The sequence below is a fragment of the Lytechinus variegatus genome, chromosome 15, assembly GCF_018143015.1.
Source record: "Lytechinus variegatus isolate NC3 chromosome 15, Lvar_3.0, whole genome shotgun sequence".
Lineage (NCBI taxonomy): Eukaryota > Metazoa > Echinodermata > Echinoidea > Temnopleuroida > Toxopneustidae > Lytechinus > Lytechinus variegatus.
Window position 1 is genome coordinate 5,810,746 of NC_054754.1, and position 26,174 is coordinate 5,836,919.

The window sequence follows — 26,174 nt, forward strand, 5'->3', positions numbered from 1 at the left end:
CATGTTTAGGGTCCTGTGGGAGATAGGGAGGTCCTGGGAAACTTACTCATAACTTGTTTGTTTGTTTAATTTGCTTCTCTGGTGTAAGTCAAATGTGTATATACATACTAGAAAAAAAGGATTGCTGCTAATGCTAGGGCTGGTAAACTGTTGTACTTGTTTAGGGGGTCAAAGTAAGGGAATACCGTTTTGTTATAGGGTAGGATTTCACAACGCCAATACTTAAGGGGTGCATTTTCAGAACATGGAAAATACTTATTTACGGTGCTTTTCAAAACCCCATGGTCACGAGTGGTATCCATTTGTCAGTGTAAGTGCCCCCCCCCCCCCCGGTGGCCAAATAAAAATAAAGTAAAGGAATAGAAGGGAGGGATGTAGAGAGGGGGTTAGAGATGGAGGGAAAGGGGGGATAGGGGGTATAGAAATAGAGGGGAAGGGGGGTAAGAAAGAGAGGGAGTAAGGGGGGATAGAAACAGAAGGAGAGGAGGGTAGAAAAATAGCGGGTAGAAAAAAAGGGAGGCAGGGGGAGAGAGAGGAGGGGGTTAGAAAAAGGGAGGCAGGGGGGGGGGGGGTAGAAGAAGAGGGAGGCAGAGGGGGTAGAAATAGAGAAATGCAGAGGGGGAGTGGGTTAGAATAAGTAGGCAGAGAGGAGAGGGGGTTAGAAAGGGAGGGAGAGAGGTATTTTAGAGGAGGGAGTCAGAGGGGGAGGCAGATGGGTTAGAAAAAGAGGGAGGGAGAGGGGTGAAGTGGGTTAGATAGAGATGGAGGCAGAGGGTGTTAGAAAGGGAGGCAGAGGGGAGGGGGCTAGAAAAGGAGGCAGAGGGAGAGAGGGGGGTTAGAAACGGATGGAGGCAGAGGGTGTTGGAAAGGGAGGGAGGCAGAGGGGGTGGGTAGAAAAAGAGGGAGAAAGTGGTTAGAGCGAGAGGGAGACAGAGGAGGTTAGAATAAGAGGGAGGCAGATGGGGGAAAGGGTTAGAAAGTGATGGAAGGGGAGTTAGAAAGAGCGGGGGGGGGGGGGGGTAGAAAGTGAGGGAGTCAGAGGGGAGGTAGAGAGGTTAGAAAGATGGAGGCAGGGGGGGTAGAAAAAGACGGAGTCAGAGGGGTGAGAGGATTAGAAAAAGAGGGAGGCAGAGGGGGTAGAAAAAGAGGGAGGAGAGGGAGGGAGATGGGGGTTAGAAAAAGAGGGAGGGAGAGGGTGGAGGGGGTAGCAAAATAGGAGGGAGAGGGGGATTAGAGAGAGATGGAGGCAAATGGGGATAGAAAAAGAGAGTGGGAGACGGGATAAAAAACAGAGGAAGGCAGAGGGGGGGGGGTAGAAAAAGAGGGAGGGAGAGGAGATTAAAAGAGAGGAAGGCAGAGGGGAAAGGGTAAGGAGGTAGGGAGAGGGAGGTAGAGGGGAAAGGGGGTAGAAAGAGAGGGAGACAGAGGGAATATGGGAGTTAGAAAGAGAGGGGAGAGGTGAAAAAGAGGGAGTGAGAGGGGTAGAAAAAGAGGGAGACGGAAGGGGGTAGAAAGAGAGGGAGGCAGAGGGGAGAGGGGTAGAAAAAGAGGGAGACAGAGGGGAGGGGGGGGGGGTAGAAAGAGAGGGAGGCAGAGGGGAGAATGGGATAGAAAAAGAGGGGGTTAATAAGAGAGGAGGTCAGATGGAGATTGGGGTTATAAAGAGGAGGCAGAGGGGAGAAAAGCAGAGAAATAGAAACTCCACAGGCGATGAAGAAAAGTATTGAACAGTAGCCCACACAATAGTATAAGGTGAAAAAAGCAGGAAATAAAAGAAAGAGAATTTCTGAACTTTACCACAGGGGAGCGTTTCGTCAAAATTTCGGTCCATCTAACAACTTTCCTGGATTTTGATTGGCTGAGAAGCAACTATGCTATTGTAACTGTCGGATAAAACTCCGACAAGACATTTCATGAAACGCTCCACTGATGTATACTATTACAGTCACATGGGGAACGTTTCATGAAAGGACTTGTCGGACGTTTTCCTATTTTATCCGACAGTTACAATAGTAACAGTGCCTCTCAGCCAATCAGAGTCAAGGAACTTGTTGGACCAAAATGTTCAACGCTCCCCAGGTCTTTACAATGCGTTTCTTTCATATAGTTTGAATACCTTGCCAAGAAAGCTTACACAACATCTTCATTTTAAAATTTCTCGTGCTCATCCTCATGAAAAATCGCAAAGGTCATTTGAAAATAGTTGATTATGAGCTTCTGACGGTGAACTGGCTTATTACACGCACGTCCTGGTCGCCAAGCAAATGAGGGAATATCTGACGTCATCGACCACTTTTTCTTTGTATTTTGTTACATGAAATGTGAATAATTTAACCTTTTCCTAACATAATCTGCAACAAAGTTTGATTCCTCCGTGGGCATGTGGAATTTATTGTTGTAACCCATTGGCGTTATTCTAATTTCTTTTTTTTTTCATTTTCAACTAGGTATCAAATATAGTTAGTATATGCCCATTTTTCTTTATTTTATTCGAAAGGCACTGAAAATTATTCTGTATTCCTTTTTCAACATGGCATATGTATTTTACTTGTATGAACGTGTACATAATTGCATGCAATTATTGTGAAGAGTGTCTTATAAGAATATGCAAATAATTGATAAAAACAACACCGCGATTTGATGATGAGTCTCCTTATTGACAATTTTTTGATGTTGCCGAAACAATGAAACATCGTAAATTCATACAATCTGGCATTACGTTCCTTGGAGGGATAAGGATTAATTGATGTACTCACATGGATTGAGAACTTGATCCCGGCTTCGGTGGCTTGCAAGATCAAAAGCAAAAACAGAAGACAGGAAACAGAGAATCAGAAGAGCGCCTGACTTGGCCCGAAGAAGCGACCAAATCGCATATCGCCCTCATTAGAAAAACCGTGGTCGATGGCGTCGGTGGACTGGGTCGTCCGAATTGTTCGTTTCATCAGTAAATTGCCGATTGGTCCAAAGCCAATACGCAATCTGGTCCAATTCCATTAAGTAGAAAGTCTGCATCATCTAACATCACCATTTGGTCTATAAGCGTTTTTTCTATACATCAATGATTCGTCCAATGACCAAATGGTCCAATTATCAGTTTGTCCCTTGACCATTGCGTCCAATATTCGTTATGTCATTCTCCTATATCATCTGAGCCTCCAAATCACCTCGTCGTCACGCAGAGGTATAGCTCCAAGCTGACCTCCCTAAAAATGGGCGTAAATTAACTTGCCTAATTAATGATGACAATTATAATAGGTCCTTGAAAATCTGCGACCATTTTTGAGGGCGGTTGAGGCAAAGAAATAGACCAGTTTGCAATTCCATTCTACGCATGATCATCAGAAGGTCATTTGTACTCAGATGGCGTGGTACTTTTTTTCAATGAGATAAGCAAGCACACACTTTAATCATGAATAGGCTTACTCATCTTATATATTCTTTTGAATGATGTTTTTCATTAGATCAACTGGAATGCAACAATGCGTCCACAAGCGACTTGTATTTAACAGTTGCTTTATGGGCAAGTACAAAGTGTCCGTTGATGTGCATTTCAGTCACCTCGATCCTCTATGCAATTTCTTCATCCTGCTATGTCAGGCATGCTTATCATGCTTTGAAAGTTACCTATCCCAATGGAAGAAACGAGAGGTCATTTGAACAAACATAACAATGTAAAGAATTTTAACCAAGCGACGAAAGGTTTTTATGGAAGCTTAAAAGTGCCACCGAGATGTTGAGATAATTATCTCGGGAAGTCGACATCTTGATAGCAAAAGATAAGATGACGAGATCCTGGATCTCATCATGTTGACATCTTTTAGAAGAGATGATGAGATGACAAGATCCTGGATCTCATCATGTCAACATCTTTTAGAAGAGATGTTGAGATGACGAGATCCTGGATCTCATCATGTCGACATCTTTTAGAAGAGATGATGAGATGACAAGATCCTGGATCTCATCATGTCAACATCTTTTAGAAGAGATGATGAGATGACAAGATCCCGGATCTCATCATGTTGACATCTTGTAGAAGAGATGATGAGATGACAAGATCCTGGATCCATCATGTTGACATCTTGTAGAAGAGATGATGAGATGACAAGATCCTGGATCTCATCATGTCAACATCTTAAGAAGAGATGTTGAGATGACAAGATCATCTCATCATCTCATCATCTCTTCTACAAGATGTCAACATGATGAGATCCGGGATCTAGTCATCTCATCATCTCTTCCAAAAGATGTCAACATGATGAGATCCAGGATCTTGTCATCTCATCATCTCTTCTAAAAGATGTCAACATGATGAGATCCGGGATCTTGTCATCTCAACATCTCTTCTAAAAGATGTTGACATGATGAGATCCGGGATCTTGTCATCTCATCATCTCTTCTAAAAGATGTTGACATGATGAGATCCAGGATCTTGTCATCTCATCATCTCTTCTAAAAGATGTCGACATGATGAGATCCAGGATCTCGTCATCTTATCTTTTGCTATCAAGATGTCGACTTCCCGAGATAATTATCTCAACATCTCGGTGGCACTTTTAAGCTTCCATAGGTTTTTCTTCTTCCATAAGGTATTGGGCTGCAAAGGTGGGATGGTCAGAAAAATACCGCGATCATGCAGCTCAAAGAATAAAACGGTTAATGGGCATAGGGCCTATACAAAAGTCCTAATTATCATTGTATGCCGGACGCACGTAGAATTACTTTCAATAACGCATTTGCAATGAATGCAAAATATCTGTTTGCCTCCAATATAAAAATACCAATCTCATTTAGCAGCAAAAGAACGGTTTCCAGTCAGGCATGAAGTCCGCATAATTAACTTGGGCCTCCGTGACCGTAGAGCATTTTAGAAATAACTTCACAGACGCTTTCTTAACACATGAAATCATTTGTCATGAAAGCCTTCATAACAAAACAGCCTTTGTCGAAAATCGGTGAATCAAAATAGTAGTGTCCTACTGATCTCTAGATAAACGACATATTCGCAATTTTCGTCTGATCCGAATCTTATGAGACGATGTGCTGTCCCGGTCCACCAACTTTCGACAATGACCTCTAATCTTTCCATTGTGATTTGACGGACATTTTCAATAGATTCCCAACGTTCCCAAAAGCGTCTGCGATGTAGATGTTATATAGAATACGCTAATTGGGTCTTTCACTGCGGTTTGCACATATTGCAGAGCCATTGATAATCAAAGAAGTTTGCCAATTCTCTCGGGTTACAGCGGTCCTACAATTTCCCTTTGAATTGCGCTTGCCTAACAAAGCAACACGCACCTTGTTTTTACCCATTGAAATGAATTAGCCTACAACTCTTAAGAACTTATTACTCTGATTGCTTCTATTTTTGTGGGCAAACTTCAATGAACCGCCATCGGAACCGTTGCATATATTTTAGCTTTATGAAATCGAGATGCGTTCGATTTATAGAGCTGAGTTCAATTGCAACTCCATCGTCACGTGAAAACCAGCTTTTGTAGTCCATTGCTTTCACTAATCTGTTTTAAATTTTCTTTTTAACAAAATTAAATGAGCTTTTTTCATTTCTTAAAAAAGTGACATTAATTTCATTTCAGGATATTTACTTGGATACTGGAATGAAATACAATACAACAAAATTTCCTAATCGAACTGTTTATTAATACGCATTATTGCATAATGATGATTAGGCCTGGAATTACTACTAGACAGCCTTTTCAAAGGACACGGATTGATTGCAAATATATCAACATTTTTCCAAATAACTTTTATCCAAATATACACATAGAACCTCACTTTTGTAAAATCAGACATTAAGAACATCAGAAATTCAAGTCTATCTCGATAACCCCAGTCAAATATTACTTAAAGAGGGTCAGAAATAAGGAAACATAAATTGCCCCAAAATAAATAAATTTGTATCAATTTTTTTTAATCTGAAAAATGAAAATCCATATATTATTGTTCGAAATAGACATGGAATGAAATACTCCGAAAATTTGCTTTGCCCAATTGATCGTGGGCCCAGCAGCGGCTGTGCAGCGCCAGATTATATTCTTTCATTCTAAAGATACTGCGTAAATCTCGTAGAGTTATATTTGAGTCAAAACCAGAATCTGTGTTGTTGATGTTGTGGTTGTTGACTGGGGTTTCTTAGATCAGTATTTTAAATTCAATAAAAATAGGTTTCAACTTTTTTCCCCATAGAACTGTATGCTACCCTTTACAAAATATCTTATTTGATGTTATTAGACACTAAAGGAATCACGCATACGTCACATTTTGCGTTATTGATGAATATATTTCGAGTTATGTAATGATATACTATTAGTATTCTGTAGAATTTGACTGTGCACAAGTCATCTATTTTTTAACGAATACTTGCATAGTGTTCTAATGAATACGAGGTTCATGAACAGAAATCCCGCCATGCTGGGGCGTCATTGGTTAAGGATGTGGCTGCGTTACAGGATACGATTTCTGACTGTACGAGCTTTTTGTAGCCTTGAAGAAACAAAATAAGTTTTAAAAAATGCCATTACGCTATACCACAAATACTATGTACTATGTCACAATGATTTATTGCAATTTGTTCTATCAATGAACCAATTACGATCTACAATTTAGTGTTCAACTGGTCCTTCTCCGAAGTCTTCTTGATCTTGCGGTTGAAATGATGGTACATAACGACCATGCTGATGATCAGAACGGCGCCGAGGACACAGGCGACGGCGATCATGGCAATCTTGTAAGTCTCGGCTTCGTCAGCGAGTGCCATCATGCGCCAAACCATCTCGCTATCTAGTCTTTCGCGACCGTCGCTGGTAGGCCTATCCGAGGGGTCGGTAGGCATCGGCATGGGCATTGGCATCCTATCCATCTTGTGTTCTGAAATAGTGTTGGAGATGGAGGATAGACAGTTTGATACCATTTGATCATAGTGGTACCCCCCCCTCCGACATTTATGTTGGACATGCTGGATATTATACGCTGTGTGACAGGACTTTAAATCATTTAGATTAGGAACGAATCTGAAATCTGAAATAAAATCAAATATCTAATCTCAATGCATTTAGAAACCAATCTTGATGATTGTAATTTCACTCTAATAACGGATCCTTACAGATTGATTTTCCAAATGGATTATTTTCTTATCTGAAAAGATTAATCGCTAATCTAAATGGATTGATTTGATCGTTAATGGATTTATTTCATTTTCAATGGATTTATTTCCAATCTTACCTGGGACGAACATGTACACGGCCTTGAACCCGGTATCCTCTATGCCGTGATCAGATTCAAACTTGACATGCATCTTACGACCGCTTGACCGGAAGACAAGAGGCACCTTGGAACCACAGAATGACCTTTGACCCAGCTTAGACCACTCGTCTGATTCGCCATCGTAGTCGTAGACCTGTTGGCATGGCAACAAATTTGTAGTTAGATAGACTTTCGTAGCAAAGAATCATGCCGTACTTTAAAACCTAACACTGATACATACACATCCCAGGTGACAAGTCAACGTTGGAAACTCGAAAGTCGTTGGACGGTGGAAAAACTTGACGGATCAACGTTGAATTGACGTTAGGAACGTTGTTGGTCTGACGATGTATGTGCGCACACTTATATCGATGATACAACATTGCTTGCCATCGTTGATGCAACGTTGGACTTTATTCAACGTTGATCCTACGTTTACCAACGGTGTAATTCAGCCAACATTGGAATAGAGTTGCCAACCAACGTTATTACAACGTTGGACTAACGATGTATGTGTGCGTACTTCCACCATTGCTTCACGTTGATCACCTATGTTATACCAATGACGTAAATAACGATTCAGTCAACAATGGATCAACTTTCCAGACAATGTTGGACCAAAGTTGGAAACATTGTTGGACTAACCATGTATCCGCGTACACTTCTATGATGATGCAACGTAGCATGCCAACGTTGAGGCAACGTAGAAATATTTTTCCCAACGTTGGTCCAACGCTGTATTGCTACCTGGGATATAGCATATCTAATGTAACATCAACATCTAAATTACTAATTCAAATGCTCAATTCTTGCATAATGATCTGTCAACAATACTGCTGAAAACTTCTTAAAGGGGAATGAAACCTTTGGAACAAATAGGCTTGTGTAGAAACAGAAAAATCAAAGAATAAGAATAAAGAAAGTCTGAGAAAAATCGGACAAATAATGAGAAAGTTATGAGCATTTGAATATTGTAATCAGTATTGCTTTGGAGATCCTCCTTTTGGCAATGCGACAAGGATATGTGATGTCACTGATGAACAACTTTCCCTTTGGTGGACTATAAAATACCCTCAAAATGTCTCTTTTTGCTTTTTCTTATGATGATACAAACTCTTTATCCATGATGTATTCTTAAAAATATGTATTACATGCCCTCATGTAGAAAGAACACATGATCTATGGATAGATGTGATAAAAGAGGCAATTCAAGTGAAATATATACTAAAGTAATGGGGAGAGTTGTTCACAGGTGACATCACACATCTTTGTCGCATTGCCAATTTGCTATCTCCATAGCATTAGTGATTGCAATATTCAGATGCTCATAACTTTCTCATTATTTGTCCGATTTTTCTCAAACTTTCGTTGATCTGTTTCTTTGATTTTTCTGTTTTCACACAAGCTATCTTGTTCCAATGGTTTCATTCTCCTTTAAAGAACACGACACTTCCTTGATATTTCAGCGCTCTTTCAATATCCTTAAGCTCCAATCATGTCGATATTGCGTGGGAAGTTGTTGTGGTCTTTCAGGAATTTCAAAACCGTTCCACAGAGACAGGATATTTTACTGGCTTTGCAGACTGCTGCAAGACCTTGGACCAGTTTCATAAGACGTGTTATTATAACAAATTTGCAATAACAATTTAACGCTACTGAAATCATTAAATATGATTAGACTGTAGTAAACGATTTGTAGAAATTTGCTAATTTTTTAATAACAAAATTATGAAACGGGAGCCTAAGTGCCAATTTTTGGTTTTCCAGTGGCCTTTCAAGGGTCTCAGTTCTGTGGAATAGGGGCCAAAGTATACGTTGTCTCGTAATTTTCTCGTACTTTCTCGCAATATCTCGTAAACTTACCGACAGTTTATCTTGCATGCAATGGGCATCCCACTGGGTCTTGAAGCGGAGCATAACGAGAGCGACCACGTAACCTGGAGGCGCCACAATCTTCTGGTTGCATTCTACGTTGCTCGGGTACTTCAGAGGGAACATTGGTGACGTCAGAATCCCGGCGGGCGATGTGTGAGTCTCGTCGCATGAGTAATCTGAAGAGCGGGTAGGAGAAAGTAGACGAATCGATTCTTGATGGAACAATTTACATGAGTTATGTCTTATTCTATCCGTTAGTAGAACAAATACTGATATACACTTATTTGAAAAAATGCACTTAATCAGCTGTAAATCCAATTGTTTTAGTTCTTGGTAGACAAATTTGGAATAAACCTAATTTCATATAATAAAATACAAAAGAACAAGTGGGGATATGACATCATCAGCCCACCTAATGAATATTCATAAAGACATGCCTAGAGCTGTTTCACCGGAATAATCAAATCTTTAAAATTCAATAACTTTGTTATTTTGTTATCCGATTTTGATCGAATTTTCAGTATTGTGCTTGGTGAATTTTACTCTATTTATTGAGATATGAATATTTTCAGCCTGGACAATTCCTTTAATCTGGCCACAAACCTGCTTTATACTCCATGACGACGCCGTGCTTGTAAGGCTTGTTAGAATACTGTTTGACGAGAGCGTGCGATCCTGCAACCCAGATACCTGGATTCTTGTAGAGTTTTCCAAGACATCTGGCTATTCCCTGTCCTTCCTTCATCATAATCTTTTCGTAGAGCTTTTCGAACATCTCGTGAAGTTTTTCCTTCATTTCCTCCGAGATCTCCTTTTCCATGTCCCCTTCTCTCGGCATTCCGTCTCCGCCCACTGGCATGTCTCCACCCATTGGCATGTCTCCGCCCATCATCATGTCTTCGCCCATCATCATATCCCCGTCCATCATGTTCTCCCCGCCCATCATCATTTCAAACACCATGCCCATGGCGTTTTCCATCATGCCCTCCATCTCCTCCATCATCCCTCCTTCCATCATCATCGTCATCATCATCTCTGGTGGAATCATCGACATCATGAAATGCATGATGCCCTTCTTCATCATCATCTTCATCTCGTCCGGAATCTCTCCGTCACCAGCCTTCATCATCATCACGGCCTTTTTCCTCATGATCTCGCCCAAGATCAGAGCCGGCACCGGAAGTTTCCCCCCTTTGACAGCGAGGAGCCCGAAGTCACGGGGCACGTTGTCGCAGGTGTAGGGACCCTTAGAGGTCAAGGCCCGGAAGTGGAAGTTGTTGGCGCGATGAGGAGATTGCAGGATAGACCAGGTGTGATGACCCATTGGCCAGGACTTCAACATCATGATGAACTTGAACATCATATGGTGCTCCTTAGTCCAGTTTTTCATCGTCATGTTCCCGCCCATCATCATGTCGCCGCTCATCATGTCTCCGCCCATCATGTCTCCGCCCATCATGTCTCCGCCCATCATGTCGCCGCCCATCATGTCGCCGCCCATCATGTCTCCTCCCATACCACCGCCCATCATCATATGCATCATATCCCCCATACCCATCTTCTCAGAATAGCCTGTCTTGTTGCATTTCCCCATCATCATTATGGCGGCGATTGTTTTAATCTTCATCACCAGCTTGTGTTTCATTACAGTAATGTTCATCTTCATATATTTTCCGCCCTCCGGCATCATGTCTTCTCCTTCCTCCATCATGCCCTCGTCTTCTGGCATCATACCCTCATCGGGCGGCATCGTTTCCTCATCAGAAGGCATCATCATCTCCGTCATCATCATCGACATCATGTCGTGGTTGCCGAGGATACTCCAGATGTCACCAAGCAAACTTCCGCTGTCCATCATCATTCCTTCCAGGTGGCTCAAGATACCCATTCCCATGCCTCCGCCCATTCCCATGTCTCCGCCCATCCCCATGTCTCCGCCCATCGTCATGTTCCCTCCCATCTTCATCTTCATCATCATCATATTCACGTGGTACATGTTATACAGTCCAACCTTCTTCATCAGCATCTCGAACATGCTTGTGCCATTCATCATATCCATGCCCTCGCCCATACCATCATCCATGCCGCAGGAGAAGTTGGAAAGAACTTTTTGGAGCATCTCGTGGACGTGGCTAGAGATGTTGTGGATGTCGCATGACATGTTGACCTCCCAGAGCAGCTTCGAAACATTCTTGTGCAGCTCGTACGCGTGCTCCTTCACCCAGGTCATGTTCTTCTTCATCTCCAACACGGCGTTCATCATCTCCATCTGCATCTCTTCGTCCATCTCCCCACCCGTCGGGGTCATCCTGGCATGCATCATCATCATCTTATGCCCCATCTCCTTGGCAACCATTCCCAGGTGCTTCAGCATCATCTTCTTCTCCTCTATCTTCGGCCACTGCTCGTGGTGCATGACGCATCCCTTGTGGGCCAGCATCACCAGCTTCTCGATCAAGGCTTTCTTGACCAACGTCAGGACGAGGTGAGGATCCCCGATGTGCTTGGACAGGTTCTCGCCGAGGATGAAGGAAGGCGAGACGATCAATCCCGTCTTGGACCGCAGGTTCAGGGCGGGTGACAACAGAGCTGCAGAAAAAAAAGGAATTGAAACATCTTTCATATCATGTGGTTTGGAGCAAATCATAAGTAGCCATTTTTGAAAACCATTATTATATAACGGAGCATAAAGAAGCTGATTTTGATAGCAAAATACATATTTTCTGTCATTGAGGATTAGATCATTCATTGTGAAAGAAAATATGCAACGCTCATAAGAAAAAAGCATCTATTGGACATTAACTGTTTTCACTGAGGAAAAGGAACTGGAAAGAGTTTCGATGTGGGAAAAATTAATACTATTTCGCTCAATAACTTCAAGCAAAACTAAAGAAGGGCTTCACCAGCATAGATTGTAGATTTTATTCATTGCATTCATGATGTAAATTCACTGCTCCCAACAATATATAGAAGAATATATTCGGGTGTAACATTCGCCTTTAAGGTTTACATATAATTTATCAACCTCATAAAACACAAAATACGTAATTGATGTTGTGATCGATATCAGTCGTAAATTGGATTTACGATTGGTTGTAAGTCTTTTTGCTACAGGGTACGCATCTTCTAAAGCCTACCTGTTATCGGTGCCGAGCGAGGTAGCTTGAAGTGAACATGGAACTTGAGTTCGTCTTCCATATCGTCACCCATATCATCCGACATCGACATCTTCTTCATCAACATGCCCAGCGACGCGTTGACGTGGTGGACCTTGGACATCGTATCGGCAAGGACGCAGATCATGTGCGGCTTCGGCATGTCACCATCGTGACCGTCCATCTCCATCCCTTCGTCCTCGCCCATCATCCCCGGCATCGAATCGCCCATGCTCGGCATGTCCGGCATCATCATTCCCTTTGGCATGACCCAGACATCGAAGCCAGGACAGAGGAATGGTGCCTTGAGGCAGGCCAGAGCGCACTGGGCCTTGGACCTGACCGTGAAGTTGTGGGCCATTGACTCGTGTTCGATGGCCTGGTGGAAGTAGGGGTTGTATCCCTTCAGAGCGCCGTCTGTTTTAATAAGAAGCAATTTGAGTAAGAGAAACAAAAAACAATTTCACTTTTTTATCATATTTCATGCAGCGGCTACGCTCGCATTTCACACCGACATGATTTTATCATCAAACCTTGATGTTATCTTTAAAACAAACTCAAAACATCCCGATAGATCAATTATTGTTCACATCCTTAATCAAGATCTTGTAGAAATCATCCTCTGCATCAATCGCTGTGCTTAACGCTATGGTGCCCTGATATTTCTTTTGAATGTGGCTATTGGTCTTTGAGGAAATTTATTTCTCAGTCACTTTTCGTTGTTGGCTTCATGGGATTAAGCCAACCGTTCTTACCGCAGAAGTGTTCGTCCGTTCCGAGAGTACAGTCCTTGAGGCCGTCACATCGATGCTCCTCCGGGATACACCAGCCGTCACCACAAGAGAACTCGCCAGCTCCACAAAACATTTTCTCTGCAAAGAAATAATTTAAAGTCATGGACAGGAGATCCGTTATTTCTTTCTGAACAAGCACATTATCTTCTCAACAGCTTAACGTATTTTTTCATCCTTGACAGAAGTTATGACCCCCTAAACAGAATGAAAAACTAACGATTGTTGGTGTCAAGTAGAGGATGTTGCCTTGAAAGTATGAAAAGAATCTCTCAAACATTTTACATCATTATTTTAGTAGAGATTATGTTGGTATCACCGATAAAAGTCAGAATTAAAAGTATACCTAATATTATGTGATAGAAAGAGGGTCACTGCAACTTCTTGAGCGCAATAAAGCGATTCTTCTAAAGCTTATTTTATGCTTGACAAAAAATAACTGAATTAGTCGATAGCAATTGTCATTGTTGATACCGTTTACAAGGTCAAGTCACCAAACCTTAGGCATTAGACAAATTTTAAAAGTAAGTTAGCTTACTTCCTTTGGGCATCTTGCCGTTGAAGATTGGCTTGATCCATTTCTTGAGGACGTCCACTTGGGAGAAAAGGCCGGGTGAGCCATCGTGAAGGCATCCGAAGGGAAGGCTGGTCACTCCAAGTAGGTACCACTTGCCATTGACTTGGGCAACCAACGGACCACCCTTGTCACCCTAGGATTGAGAAGGAGAGAATGTTGAAAGTAAGCCGTCCGTTGTGATTTGACTTGCACATTTTCATGATATTTTTTAAAAGGAATTCGTGCGTTGTAGAAAACAGCTGCATAGTGATTGCCAATAACTCTTTATCAAACGATACCACGACGAAAGACAACTGCCAATGAGGAGAGCCCTAAAGAGCTGGACAGATAATGTGGCCGATGCCTTCTAATTATTCTGATTAGATGGCAGACTGATGGCAGATCGTGGAGAAGAGGCAACATGATACCAATCTTTCGAATGGAAGGCATAAAGTAAAGTTTAAAAAGTATTTATAAAAATAAATGCAACAATTGATAATGATATGATTATTGATCGATGGATCAAATAATCATGATAATACATTGATTGATCAATCGAACAAATTATAAATGAAAAGAATTTTACCTTGCATTGTTTCATCATCATCATCTTCATTATCTCCTCCTTGTCCATCCCAGATTCCATCATCATCTTCATCATCTTTTCCATCTCCATATCCTTCTCTCCCATCATCATTTCACCGTCTGTGCCTTCCCTCTCTCTATCTTGCTCCTCCTCTTCCTCTTCCGGCTCCTCGTCCATCTCTTCTCCTTCCATCATCTTCCCCTTCATGAGATCCTCGTATCCTAGCGACCAGGCTCCGGGCTCCCGCATCCCGTTGCGTCCGACCGCGCCCTTCTTCCCGTCAACGAGATCCAAAAGATGCGCCATGACGGGGAGAATGTTGAAGTTGAACTCCCCATCCTCCTTCATTTGCTCCATCATCTCCATCATCCTCATCATCCCTTCCTCTCCCATCATGTCCTCTCCTTCCATTTCTCCTTCTTTCATCTTCACCATCATCATCATCTTCTTGAGGAAAGGCAAGAGGCCTCCTTCCATCTTCTTATCCAAACCTCCCATCGGCATCATGTCATCCTGCTTCATGCCCCCCATCATCCCGCCGGCGCAGAAGAGCCCGTCAGGGAGGTTGTCCCTAAACTTGCTCCTACACGTAGATATGTTTAGGAGTGGCAGTTTGAACTTGTGGAGAACACCAGGCTTGATGCCTAGCTCTTCCATATCGGGCATCATCGTTGGTGGCGCTGTATCGGAATAGAACCACAGAAATGTAAGGGACTTGTTATACAAGTAGAACCAAGGTGAATGAATGATCTATGATATAGTTATACCAACCAACAAAACCGTCTTCATACTAACCGACTGTATGTCCTTAGAAATAACATAATAGCTTTGGTCTCGTATTTCAAAGAGTTACGATTGATCTGATCATCTCAACTACATGGAAATACACCAATGTCATAAATTTTCTTCCAGGACTTTGACACAATGTCCTTTGTGATAAAAAGAGAAAACATCGAATTTTCAAAAAAACATTGAATGAATGAATGAATATACATCAGATCTGCAAAATATTTAGAACGAACATGCAATTTAGATGTTGATGTTGCTGGCTTTCTATAGTTTTGGTTGATCAGATCAGTCGCAATTCTTTGTAAGATGTGACCCTGGAGTCGGTTTCTCCGTCGTAACTATGGCAAGACTGATTCAATTTATATTTTTATGATGGTGATTTTGTTTGATGTCTTTGTTGTGTCATTATTGTTGTTGTAGCACCACTGATAGCTGAAGTCTTAAATCTCCTTACCTGGCAACTGTACGCACTGACGGCCACAACCGTTGCTGCAACATTTTTCATTTTCTGCGCAGTTATCATCTGACATGCATAATTCGGCACAGGCTCCAAAAGCGCCCTCTTCCACAACCGGGCATTTAGGCTCTACCAACACAAACACAAAAAATAAAATAAAAATTAAAGTACAGCTCAAGATTTAATTGCTGCAACATGGGAAATAAATTTTAATCCTAAATTTGCCGGTAATGATGATCATGATTATTATCCCAATCATCATCATCATTATCATCACCACCACCATCATCATCATCTTCACAATCATGACCTTTATCACACATAATGACCATCACAAACATAATCATAAACACCGCCATCAACACCATCATCGTTAAAATCATTATCTTTAGCATAATTATAACTATTATATTCGCAAACAACATCATAATCATCATCATCATCATTATCACCATCGTCATCGTCAACACAACATTTATCACCGAGTACTATCTCAATCGTCACTATTATATCGTTCCTGTAATCGCGGTCATCATCATTCTTTTTTCTTCTCAAATTATTTTTTATTACCATTATTATTATTTATTCGTCATTTATGGGTTGGGGGTTAAGTGTAGCTAAGGGTCTGGTTTTAAGTTGTGTGTATGTTTTTTTTTTATTAATATAACTTCCTCATTAATCAGTTTGATTGAAGAGTATGGTAAACGAGGGAGGAACAAAAAAGAATCTTGTATAACTCGAGTTTTATATACAGATTATAAGTGTATTATCGTAATTCAGCTAATAGAGATTTTGCTGTTGTGTTTGTACCCGGATTCTCTTCTGTATTAATCCTTTCGTGATTATAAGTTGTTAAAGAAATGTGAGCAGATTGATTCTAAGTTTACATTTGAAATTCATATACATTATATTCCTTTTCTTACCATGTTAAAAGGTTTACGCGTAAACTTGAAACAATTATGTTAATGATGTCATGTTATATTCATTTTTTCATCTGATATGAGGAAGAAATAAAATATGATTTAAAACAAAAAAGTCATCATCTCCCATCATCGACAGCAGATGCAGTAGCATCATCATTATCATCGCCGTCGTTGATGTCGTAACTAAACTCACCCATCTTCATCATAGGGGTCCCAAAGGCGGCCACCGTCGCCTTCAAACCACCATGGAAGTGGCCTTGCATCGTTGGCATCGGGAGGCAGACGACATTGACGTAGTCATTGAGTTCGAAGGCCTTCTCTACCTTGACGAGAGCGACATCGTGAGCCCATTGCCTTGCATCGTAGTGGGGATGCACGTAGAACTCTTCCACCGTGCTGTATTGCATATTGGGGTTGTCCTCAACCATCGTGTCACTCTTGAGCACAGATGTCGTCCCGACGACAACCTTGTACGACTTCGTGTCGTGGAGGAAGGGGCTGGTGGGGCGAGATATCAACATTATGACACGGATAATGCAAATGTTCCAAAAATAGAAGATTTCTTCTATCGATTGAATAAAACTGTCAAGCAATACATTAAAATGAATCTGAACTTATTTTGCCATTGTTCTTTATTAAGACCGATTCGATTTCAAGAAATAATGATAAAAAAGCTCTTTAAACAAATACAAGAGAGCAACTACATGTAATTTCACGCTGGAAGCTGTGTTACATGATATGACTACACCAGGTAAAGAAGCGAAATTCAATGTAAATCTAAATACATTTATAAGCATGTACAGATAAAACGTCTTTGTTCCCATGGATAAACCTATTGACATGAAAGTAACAGAGATTTGCCTGACATATCAATACTCCATCATGCAAAGTAGATTCCAAACACCGAGCCTCATTGATTATATATATATATATATATATATATATATATATATAAAGCGGGTGAATAGAATAGCTCGTCTCCAGGTGCTCGGAGCTGAAAGGTGCATCGATATATTGTATTGCCCTACAAAATCAGTGTATTGTTCACGCATGATGTATTCCATGATGTTCCCGAGAGGTGCCATGGAGTTTTTAATTGCAATGAGACGCAAAACGGATTCAAGAACATAGAAAATTATTGTAAATGCTCTTTATGACAAAGAGCAACCAAGAAGTCTTTGTCGAAAGTTGGTGAATCAAAACAGCACTTTCGCCTTGGACTCTGGATAAACGACATATTTGCCATTTTTCGTCAGCTCTGAAACTTAGGACGAAATTGCTGTCCCGGTTCATAAATTATCGACAAAGACCTCCCAGCTGTTCTTTGCCATTTGACGCGTACTTTGTTATTAATACTATGTTCTTGAGTTCGTTTTCAGTCTCGGTGTGAAAACAGCGTATTCCGTTTACAGGAGGGGTAGCAAAGAATTCATTAAACACCTTTATTAGTCTTTACGAGTGTTTCAAAGAGTTTGCAACTACTTCCGGACAAGTTTTCAACTCCAAGGTCCCGTTTCATTTGTATTTCTTATTATAAAAAATGCAGAATTTTTGAAAACAAGTTCACTATCAACCAATAAAATCAATTGATTTCAGTAGCTTAAAAATTATAATTAACATTTAAAAGAGAATAACAGGTTTATGAAATGGGCACCCTAGTTGCAGAAACATCTCCGCTGCATCTCCCAGACATCTCCTTAAAATTATTAAGTCTCCGAGAAGTTACAGAAAATAGAACATGCTCGATTTACTGGGCGTTTTTGGATATCTTTTCCAGTCTTCGCTATATCTCCATCAGTTGCAGAGATGTCGTAGAGACTTATTACATCACCTACTGCTGAGAAGTCTCCGGGAAGTCTTTGCGAAGTCTCAGAGACCTCTAGAAGACGTCGCGCATACCTGCAGGAGACCATGAAAATACCATATCTCACCAAAGAGGACGTCCCTGCGACGTCTCAGACATTGCAGTTGACGGGCGTCTCAAATGCAAAGGTTTCTTTGATCTAACCAAGGAGACATCTTTGGAGACGTCTCTGCAACATCTCAGAAAAATCTCTGCGAATTGTCCCGAGAAGGCAAGCACTTGCCAAACAATCGCAGGAATGTTTCTGCAAAGTCCCAATTTGCTGTGACGTCTATAAGTAGATGTTCCTGGGCAGCCGCTCCAACGAAGAAAAGTATCTGAGACGTCACTGCAACATCCCCACGACTGTCGGGCAAGTACTTGTCTCTTGTCGGAAGATGTCGCAAGGCGGACCCCAAGATGTCGAAGAAACGTCTCTTTTCTTGTAAGACCAAATTATCTTTCTTGTTTGAAACGTCCCCGCAACTATCCTCTGCATGAGAGGTCACAGAAACGTCTGTATTGGTCAGATAGGGCCTTTCATGGTCTCTTGCAGATCTTCACGACGTTTCAGTAGTTGTGGATGGAATTAGTCACCGTAAAGTCTCTGCATCTGATGGAGATCGCTCGGAGACGCCGCGGTGACATCGAAAAACTAGAAAAAGTCTTGAATACGTATTTAAAAATCGAGCATGTTCGATCGTCTTGTGATGTCTCGGATACTCAATACTCTGCAACTACCCAAATCTGGGTTCCTTTTCATATAATAAACAAGTGGATGCCTCTGGCCGTCTCACCTGCATCACGCGGTTCAATATAGCAGCAGTGCTGACTTTGAATACTACTCTAACTCGCACAAGATGTTCAGTGATACATGGTTACTCTTATGTCCACTTTTTATGAACTAGACCAATAAACTTACAGAGATATGATGGTTATTCAACAAAAAAAAAACCAACATGGCCAAAGTTCATTGACCTTACATGACCTTTGACCTTGATCATGTGACCTGAAACTCGCACAGGATGTTCAGTGATACTTGATTACTCTTATGTACAAGTTTCATGAATCAGATCCATAAACTTTCAAAGTTATGATGGGAATTCAACAGATATCCGCAATTCGGCCAAAGTTCATTGACCCTAAATGACCTTTGACCTTGGTCATGTGACGTGAAACTCATGCAGGATGTTCAGTGATACTTGATTAACCTTATGTCCAAGTTTCATGAACTAGGTCCATATATTTTCTAAGTTATGATGACATTTCAAAAACTTAACCTCAGGTTAAGATTTCGATGTTGATTCCTCCAATATGGTCTAAGTTCATTGACCCTAAATGACCTTTGACCTTGGTCATGTGACATGAAACTCTAATAGGATGTTCAGTAATACTTGATTAACCTTATGGCCAAGTTTTATTAACTAGGTCCATATACTTTCTAAGTTATGACGTCATTTCAAAAACTTAACCTCAGGTTAAGATTTGATGTTGACGCCGCCGCCGCCGTCGCCGTCGGAAAAGCGGCGCCTATAGTCTCACTCTGCTTAGCAGGTGACACAAAAATGCAAGATTTCTATAACAAATTGACTATCAGCCAATCAGTTTGAAGAATTTCAGTAGCTTATTTCTGTTATTGTAAAGTCGTTATTGAAACTAGTTTTATGAAACGGACTCCCACGAGTTAGTCGCGAACCGTAGTTGCAAGCCCAGTGAGATAAGGGTACATAAAGACATCTGCGTGTTTTACAATATAATGTGGATATCAGTTGTCATTTGAGACATGATGGTCCTACTACGTATGGTCAATTGATAAACAGTCACAAAGTCTTTATTTTTGTGTGCTTTCCCTCCCCTCATATTCCCTGTCATTTTCTCATCAATTTTTCTCATTAAAAAAAATTGACGTGGGAGGTGGTTTCCCCTTTTCTTGGGCACCTCTCCTGGCCGTGTTTGATACTTACAGACAGCTTGCGGATGTTATGAGCCACTCCTCGTGGATGAGAGCTGCACCACAGACCTTGTACGATTGATGGAAGATAGCAGCCTGCCATGGGAACTCGCCTTCCATTGCGTTCTTGGCCCCCATCATCGTCGTCATCGTCATCTCGCCGTCACCCTCCATCTCAGCGGGTTCCGTGGGCTCTGCCGGCATCCTGCCATGACCGCAAGTTGTTTGATCTTGAGAAGAAGAAAGATGGACATAGGAAGTTGAAGCTCAAGTTTTTTTTTTCAAACCAACCAACCAAACTATACATTACACTAGTTTTGCGCAACGAAATATAACATGAAATGTTTGGGACCACAAAGATGCAGAGCTAGTGAAAAGAGCCCCTTTTGAAAGGAACATAACAAAAATAAGTAACTTTAAAGACAGAGAGAGAGAAAGGAGGAAAGAGAGAGGAAAGGAGGTAGAGGGAGAGAGAGAGAGAGAGAAGGGGGGAAGAGGGAGGGGGAGAGAGGAATTATATCTTCATTTAAGATTAATAAACATTTTACTACTATTTAAAATATCTTATTTTACGGGAAGGAAACTGTTTCATCTCTTCTTTCTGTAATAAAATTAAAAAATGTGACTTTTTTGTTCATGCTAGCTAAGTATTAGCTCGAACTATGATCAATAAAGCTCAAAATACAGATGCTCGTTCGGTGACCCCGTGTAACAATTAACACAACAAAACAAAACAGTTCACTACAATGTCATTGGCTGCCCATGAGCGAACAAAATGCTTAAAATATCAATTTGTGACAGGTACGAGCACGTGTAAAAATGTGATTCTTATTTATCCCGGAGGTCGTTATTATAATATATTCAAAGCATCAATAAAATGACATACTTGAACGGTTAAAGGTAATGCTGAATGGATCTGACAACAATCTTAATGTGTGTTTTTAAAATAATATAAAAAGTAACCGTCACGTATCTTGACGTTTCGTACTTGTATTTCATGCTCTTGATTTCTTTTCCTCAAGTTCAAAACTGATTCGTAACGTTAAGAGATAGGCTGACCTCAAATTAAAAAAAAATGTTTAATTTTATCCTGCAAAACGTCAGTGAATCCATAAAAAATCAAACAAAACTTATTAGCTCAAAATTAGCGCAGTTATTCCTTTCCAAGTTTTCCATTATTTTGTTCTGCGTGTTTGCTCAAACTTGACCCATTTATAACGGAAAATTTTTACTCGCTCTTGGTTCGATGAGTTGATAAACAGTACTGAAATTTGTTCACAGTGCAGATTTGGGTTTAGAAACTCTCGCTCCCCCCTCTCTCTCTGATCATTTCATATCAATTGCAGCACTCAATTAGTTTTAAGGGTAGGGGAAGGCGGGGTAAGTTGTGACAGTTTTTGCTTTTTGCATGTTAGAACTGATATGATTAATAATCTTGTCAAAATAAGTACCTTGCCTTGAAATTTAATTCTTCTGAAATATTTTCCGCTTATATATAACTTTCTATCCCCACACTGAAAGTCATCGTGACCTTTGAAAAAAACGATGTCAAATGGCTCAACTTGCCCCATATATGGGGTAAGTTTGAGCCACCTTCTGGGGTAAGTTGAGCCACAAAAACTATGTACAAAATGTATGAGGGGAGAACCAGCATGTCAAATTTTCGTTTAAAGTCTTTTCACTTGCTAATTCTCTATAAATACTAACATTCTTTAAAGGAAAAGAGCAGCCATGTAAATTTACTCCATTCAACCAGCATTTCAATCGATTTTATGGTTTGTTTGTTTTTTAAGATACATTACCATAGGAATTACCATGGCTCAACTTGCCCCATGCTGTTTGGCTCAACTTACCCCAGTCCGAATTTAGTGCGATAATTTTGTATCCACACATTTATTATGCATCCATCATATAAAAGACTATGACAAGAATGAAGATCCATACCTGGACTAATAATGTTGTTATCATGTCTTTATTATATTTAAAGACATGTGTGTTTATAAAGCACTTATCTATTTCACACTCTTTTTTTACTTTTTTGGCTGAAATTCATATTTTTCCCTCTAAAAAACTACTTTTTGTTTCAAAGTTGAAAACAATATGGTGGGGTTAGGGGTTATGCTATGGGTCATCAATACATGACACCACCACAATGTCTGACTCATTCATTATTGGCCTGGGGCTGGTGGCTCAACTTGCCCCTATGCTCAACTTACCCCGCCTTCCCCTACTTATGTTCATTTCGGTGCCTTTCATATGTAACTCATTTATCATAATCAAAAGATAGCCTATACGAAGTTGTTTCGTCATTGGCCAGTGGGAAAATGAAATAGTGCTGGACTCTCTCATTATGCAACACTAATCAAGCCAATTGTTTCCGATCGAGCCCCGACATAAATGAAGAAGGAGAAAAAGGAGAAGAATGGGGGAAAGGAAGATGAGGCCAATGATCAGAAAACATCGCTTGCATTAACAGGCGTGGCTAAATTGACTCCGCAAATTTATATTTTTATCTCGCCCAGGCACCACCAAGCCTCTCCTCCCCCCTCTCTCTTTCTCTCTATCTATCTTTTTTGCTCTCTCTCTCTCTGTCCCTCCCCACCCCTCCCTTGTTCACTGCTATCTCCGAGTAGTACAGCAAACAAAATGAACAAAAGCCTCCAGGCCAGTAATATTCCATCTCAAGCAGAAATCAAATAATATTTCAATACCAACGTCGACAAACACAATCCACCGTGTTTATTCTCGCGTTTCGTTCAATGGTGTCTCAAAAGAGAGAAGAAAAAAATATGTCGTCAAAATAAACTTCGGACGGTCAAGGCTAGCACGTAGAAAATCATTGTGGTGAACGTATAGAAGTAATGTAAACTAGTTTCATAACTTGAACAATGCCATGATACAGTTTCTCTCTTTTGACACTGAATTTAGGCCCCAAATGTCAAACTGGATGAAACAACCATTTTAGATAAATACAATTTTAGTTTTGAAAGCTTATAAATGAAAGAAAATAAATCTTGGTATTCCGCGTGAACGATGGACATATAGTCCATTAAATAATAACGTTTTTTTCAATCATACTTTTCGGAAAAAAATGACCCACCCATTTTTGGCGAAATTCTATTTTTTACGATTTTGCCAGAGGCTGAGTAAGACATAGCAACAATAATATAATCTTATATGATTCATTTGATTGGAAAGGGGATTATGGAATAACTGAACATAGTCCTCTGTAGGAAATAGATGTCTTTTGATTCATTTGAATATTATGAACCATATTTGATGAAAGAAGAACTATGTAGTCATTTCCCAGGGCAAGAGTTTGTCGAGAAAGTTATTATCATAATCACCATACACGTGTACATCATAATCACCGTCGTTACCTATACAAGCAGTTAATAAGAGATGTACTCTAAAACTCTATAACTAGCTTCTTAAATACCAGTATAATGTACATACATGTATCTCGATTTATAATGTTTGTATAATTATATTGTTATATGCAAATGTCAATGTAATTACTTCCATTTTATTTGTTATGTTGGAAATAAAAATAAACGATTTTTTATACATAAAAAAAAATCGCCATCATGACCATCACCAAACGCATATCCAGGATTTAATGAAATATGGACCAAATGAATATTCAAACATTTTTATGCAGCATTTCTTCCAACGCCAAAATGAGAGGCGGATATCTTTTTCAGAATTTCAAATATCTCAAAAAATTTTTTTTACATTAATATAATGTGCGATTGCTAAAAGAAAATTTGGCATGAACTAAGGCTTTTGATAGAGAATAAAAGGCTTTAACCTGAACAAAAAATCGGGAGGGGCACAGAAGTAGGCACTTTTGACGAGAGAAAGAAAGAGGGGAGAGAGAGCGGGGGGAGAAGAAGAAGAAGAAGAAAGAGAAGAAGAGGAGGAAGAAGAAGAAGAAGAAGAAGAAGAGGAGGAGGAGGAAGAAGAAGAAGTAGAAGAAGGAAGACGATGTTATTAACAAAAATGGAAATACATCGATCAAAACAGATGTTAAGTATTGTCGCAATTATAATTATTCGTGAGGTGATTTTATGATTTGAGATTAACAATTAAGAAATGAAATCATATGAACCTGACATCCAAAACTACCTCAAACTTACTTTGATACATGAACATAAAATTAGTCCAAAAATCATCGTCCATTATTTTGGCTGCGTTGGCCGAAGACAGGCATGCAACCATGGCCGAAATAAAAACCAGTTGTGTCCATGAAAGACCCGCCATGATTGGTCTTAAGTGTTTCCCTGTTAGAAAAAACTAGAAAAGGGGGGGGTGGTGAGTGACAAAGGTGTAATTTTCTATCAATACATGCAAGTTGTCTTGACAAGTATAGAGAAATTTCAATAGATATGCACTCTAAAAACAAATCAGTCAAAAATGACTAGTTAATAGGGTCAGCTGGGTGCAACTGTTATTCTAGTCATATTTTATTATTTTTTAGTCATATTTTACTAGAACAGAGTTATTTCTGACTAGAATATATGTCAGAAATGGGAATATCAGTGATTGCCATATCAGTTGCTCCCAGCTGACTACTGGTCTAGTCAATTTGACTAATTTGTTTTAAGAGTGTGTAGTCGCAAATAATACAAAGGGGGCGGTTGCAAGAAAATATTTGCAATCACTTGTAAATTTCAGTAGCGGCAATTTTACAAGAAATAGATTAAGTTTAACTAAAGCAAATTAATTTGTATTTGTTGATACAAGAATCAGATCAGCGGTCGACTTCAAAAGTGCAATCAATTGATTCGAGGACCAAAATGTGACTTGCAATCGATAACACATGCATATCAATCACTTACAAGAGTTGTAATACCACTATCACAGGGCCTACCCTTTTTTTGGTGCGATTTGTTTGGCTCACATCTTCCTTTTCCCGGTTTAATTGCTTGAATGAAAGTCATATTTACCTGTCTATATTTATTACACAATGTTTCGTTTGTTTGCAAGATAAAATTTGAACAAACCGAACAAATCATATTGAAATGGAAAATATGATAATGAAGAAAATTAGATCAGGAAGGATAAATGATGAAAACGACAATCATAATGACGAAAATAATATAAAAATGACAATCATAATAAAACAATAACAGTGAGAAAGATATTGAGCACAAAATTTATGACAATGGTAGTAATGATGATGGTTTAATGATGATAATATTAAACAGCCTAATGCTAAGAATAATAACAATAATAATGACACTAGTAATAACAATAATAAAAGGCTTAAAATGGGTAACAACAATTAGCAAGAACTAAGAATCATTCCATGAGAAAGAGCTTGTAGATATATTTTATATCGATTTCCGTTGAATCATTAATCATTAATTCTAAAATGCACCTCCTGCGATTTAATTCAATGGAAATTTAAGTCGTAGATCAAACAATGTGATATGGTGAAGCATTTAAGACAAAAAATAAAATCGTGAAGAAAAAAAGTTGTCAAACATATAGAAAGATGCATGAAATCGAATTTAAATGCACAGTAATAATCAAATAAGTCCTGTCAGATTAACATACTATGACCAAATATGCCATCCCTTTTTCCGCTATTGTGCATTGTAACTGATGTACTAACTAAAAGCCTGTATAGTTGCACCTACCTGAATAAAGATTAGACGAAAGAAAACCATATAACCCTTTATAATTGGACTCTCCTCTAATTATTGTGGAAAATAAAAACTGCCAGTTGTCCCAGCTCCCAGCAGACGATCTACTGATATTCTTCTTGACTGCGCGCGATAATATCGCAAATCATGAATGGAAATTAACAACTTGCGTCGGCGTTTCTGATTGGCAGGCGAGACGTTACGTCACAATTTTGTCACTTTTGTCAAACAAGGTGTCAAGTTCGTCTTCCCTGTCCTCCTCACGTTTTCTATCTGATAGAAAAAAAAAGAAAGCACAATTTTGTTGACTTTTGTATAGTTAGATTTTGAG

The 26,174-nt window shown here is 39.9% G+C and overlaps 1 protein-coding gene across 1 annotated transcript; it reads right to left on the reverse strand.

Moving 5' to 3' along the window:
• Window positions 1-6,293: 6,293 nt before the first annotated feature.
• LOC121429040 lies at window positions 6,294-25,962 on the reverse strand. The gene is made up of 13 exons (XM_041625937.1): window positions 25,838-25,962; window positions 24,332-24,475; window positions 20,206-20,422; window positions 16,592-16,896; window positions 15,473-15,604; window positions 14,230-14,909; window positions 13,626-13,797; window positions 13,052-13,168; window positions 12,279-12,713; window positions 9,745-11,730; window positions 9,130-9,317; window positions 7,246-7,420; window positions 6,294-6,891 (listed from the first exon to the last, which is right to left on the reverse strand). Exons 2-13 carry the CDS (start codon window positions 24,453-24,455, stop codon window positions 6,620-6,622), a joined length of 4,803 nt encoding a protein of 1,600 aa, XP_041481871.1. The 5' UTR covers window positions 24,456-24,475; window positions 25,838-25,962; the 3' UTR covers window positions 6,294-6,619.
• Between the last annotated feature and the right edge of the window lie 212 nt (window positions 25,963-26,174).

Bases quoted from the DNA above. Each gene is read 5' to 3' on its own strand.
- LOC121429040 (XM_041625937.1), bottom strand. From the start codon at position 24,455: ATGGCGGGTCTTTCATGGACACAACTGGTTTTTATTTCGGCCATGGTT. The intron at 20,423-24,331 runs GTAAGTTTGAGG...CTTCTTCTCAAG, and splicing joins TTTTATGTTCATGTATCAAA to ATCAAACAACTTGCGGTCAT. The intron at 14,910-15,472 runs GTAAGGAGATTT...ATTCCGATACAG, and splicing joins TCAGTGCGTACAGTTGCCAG to CGCCACCAACGATGATGCCC.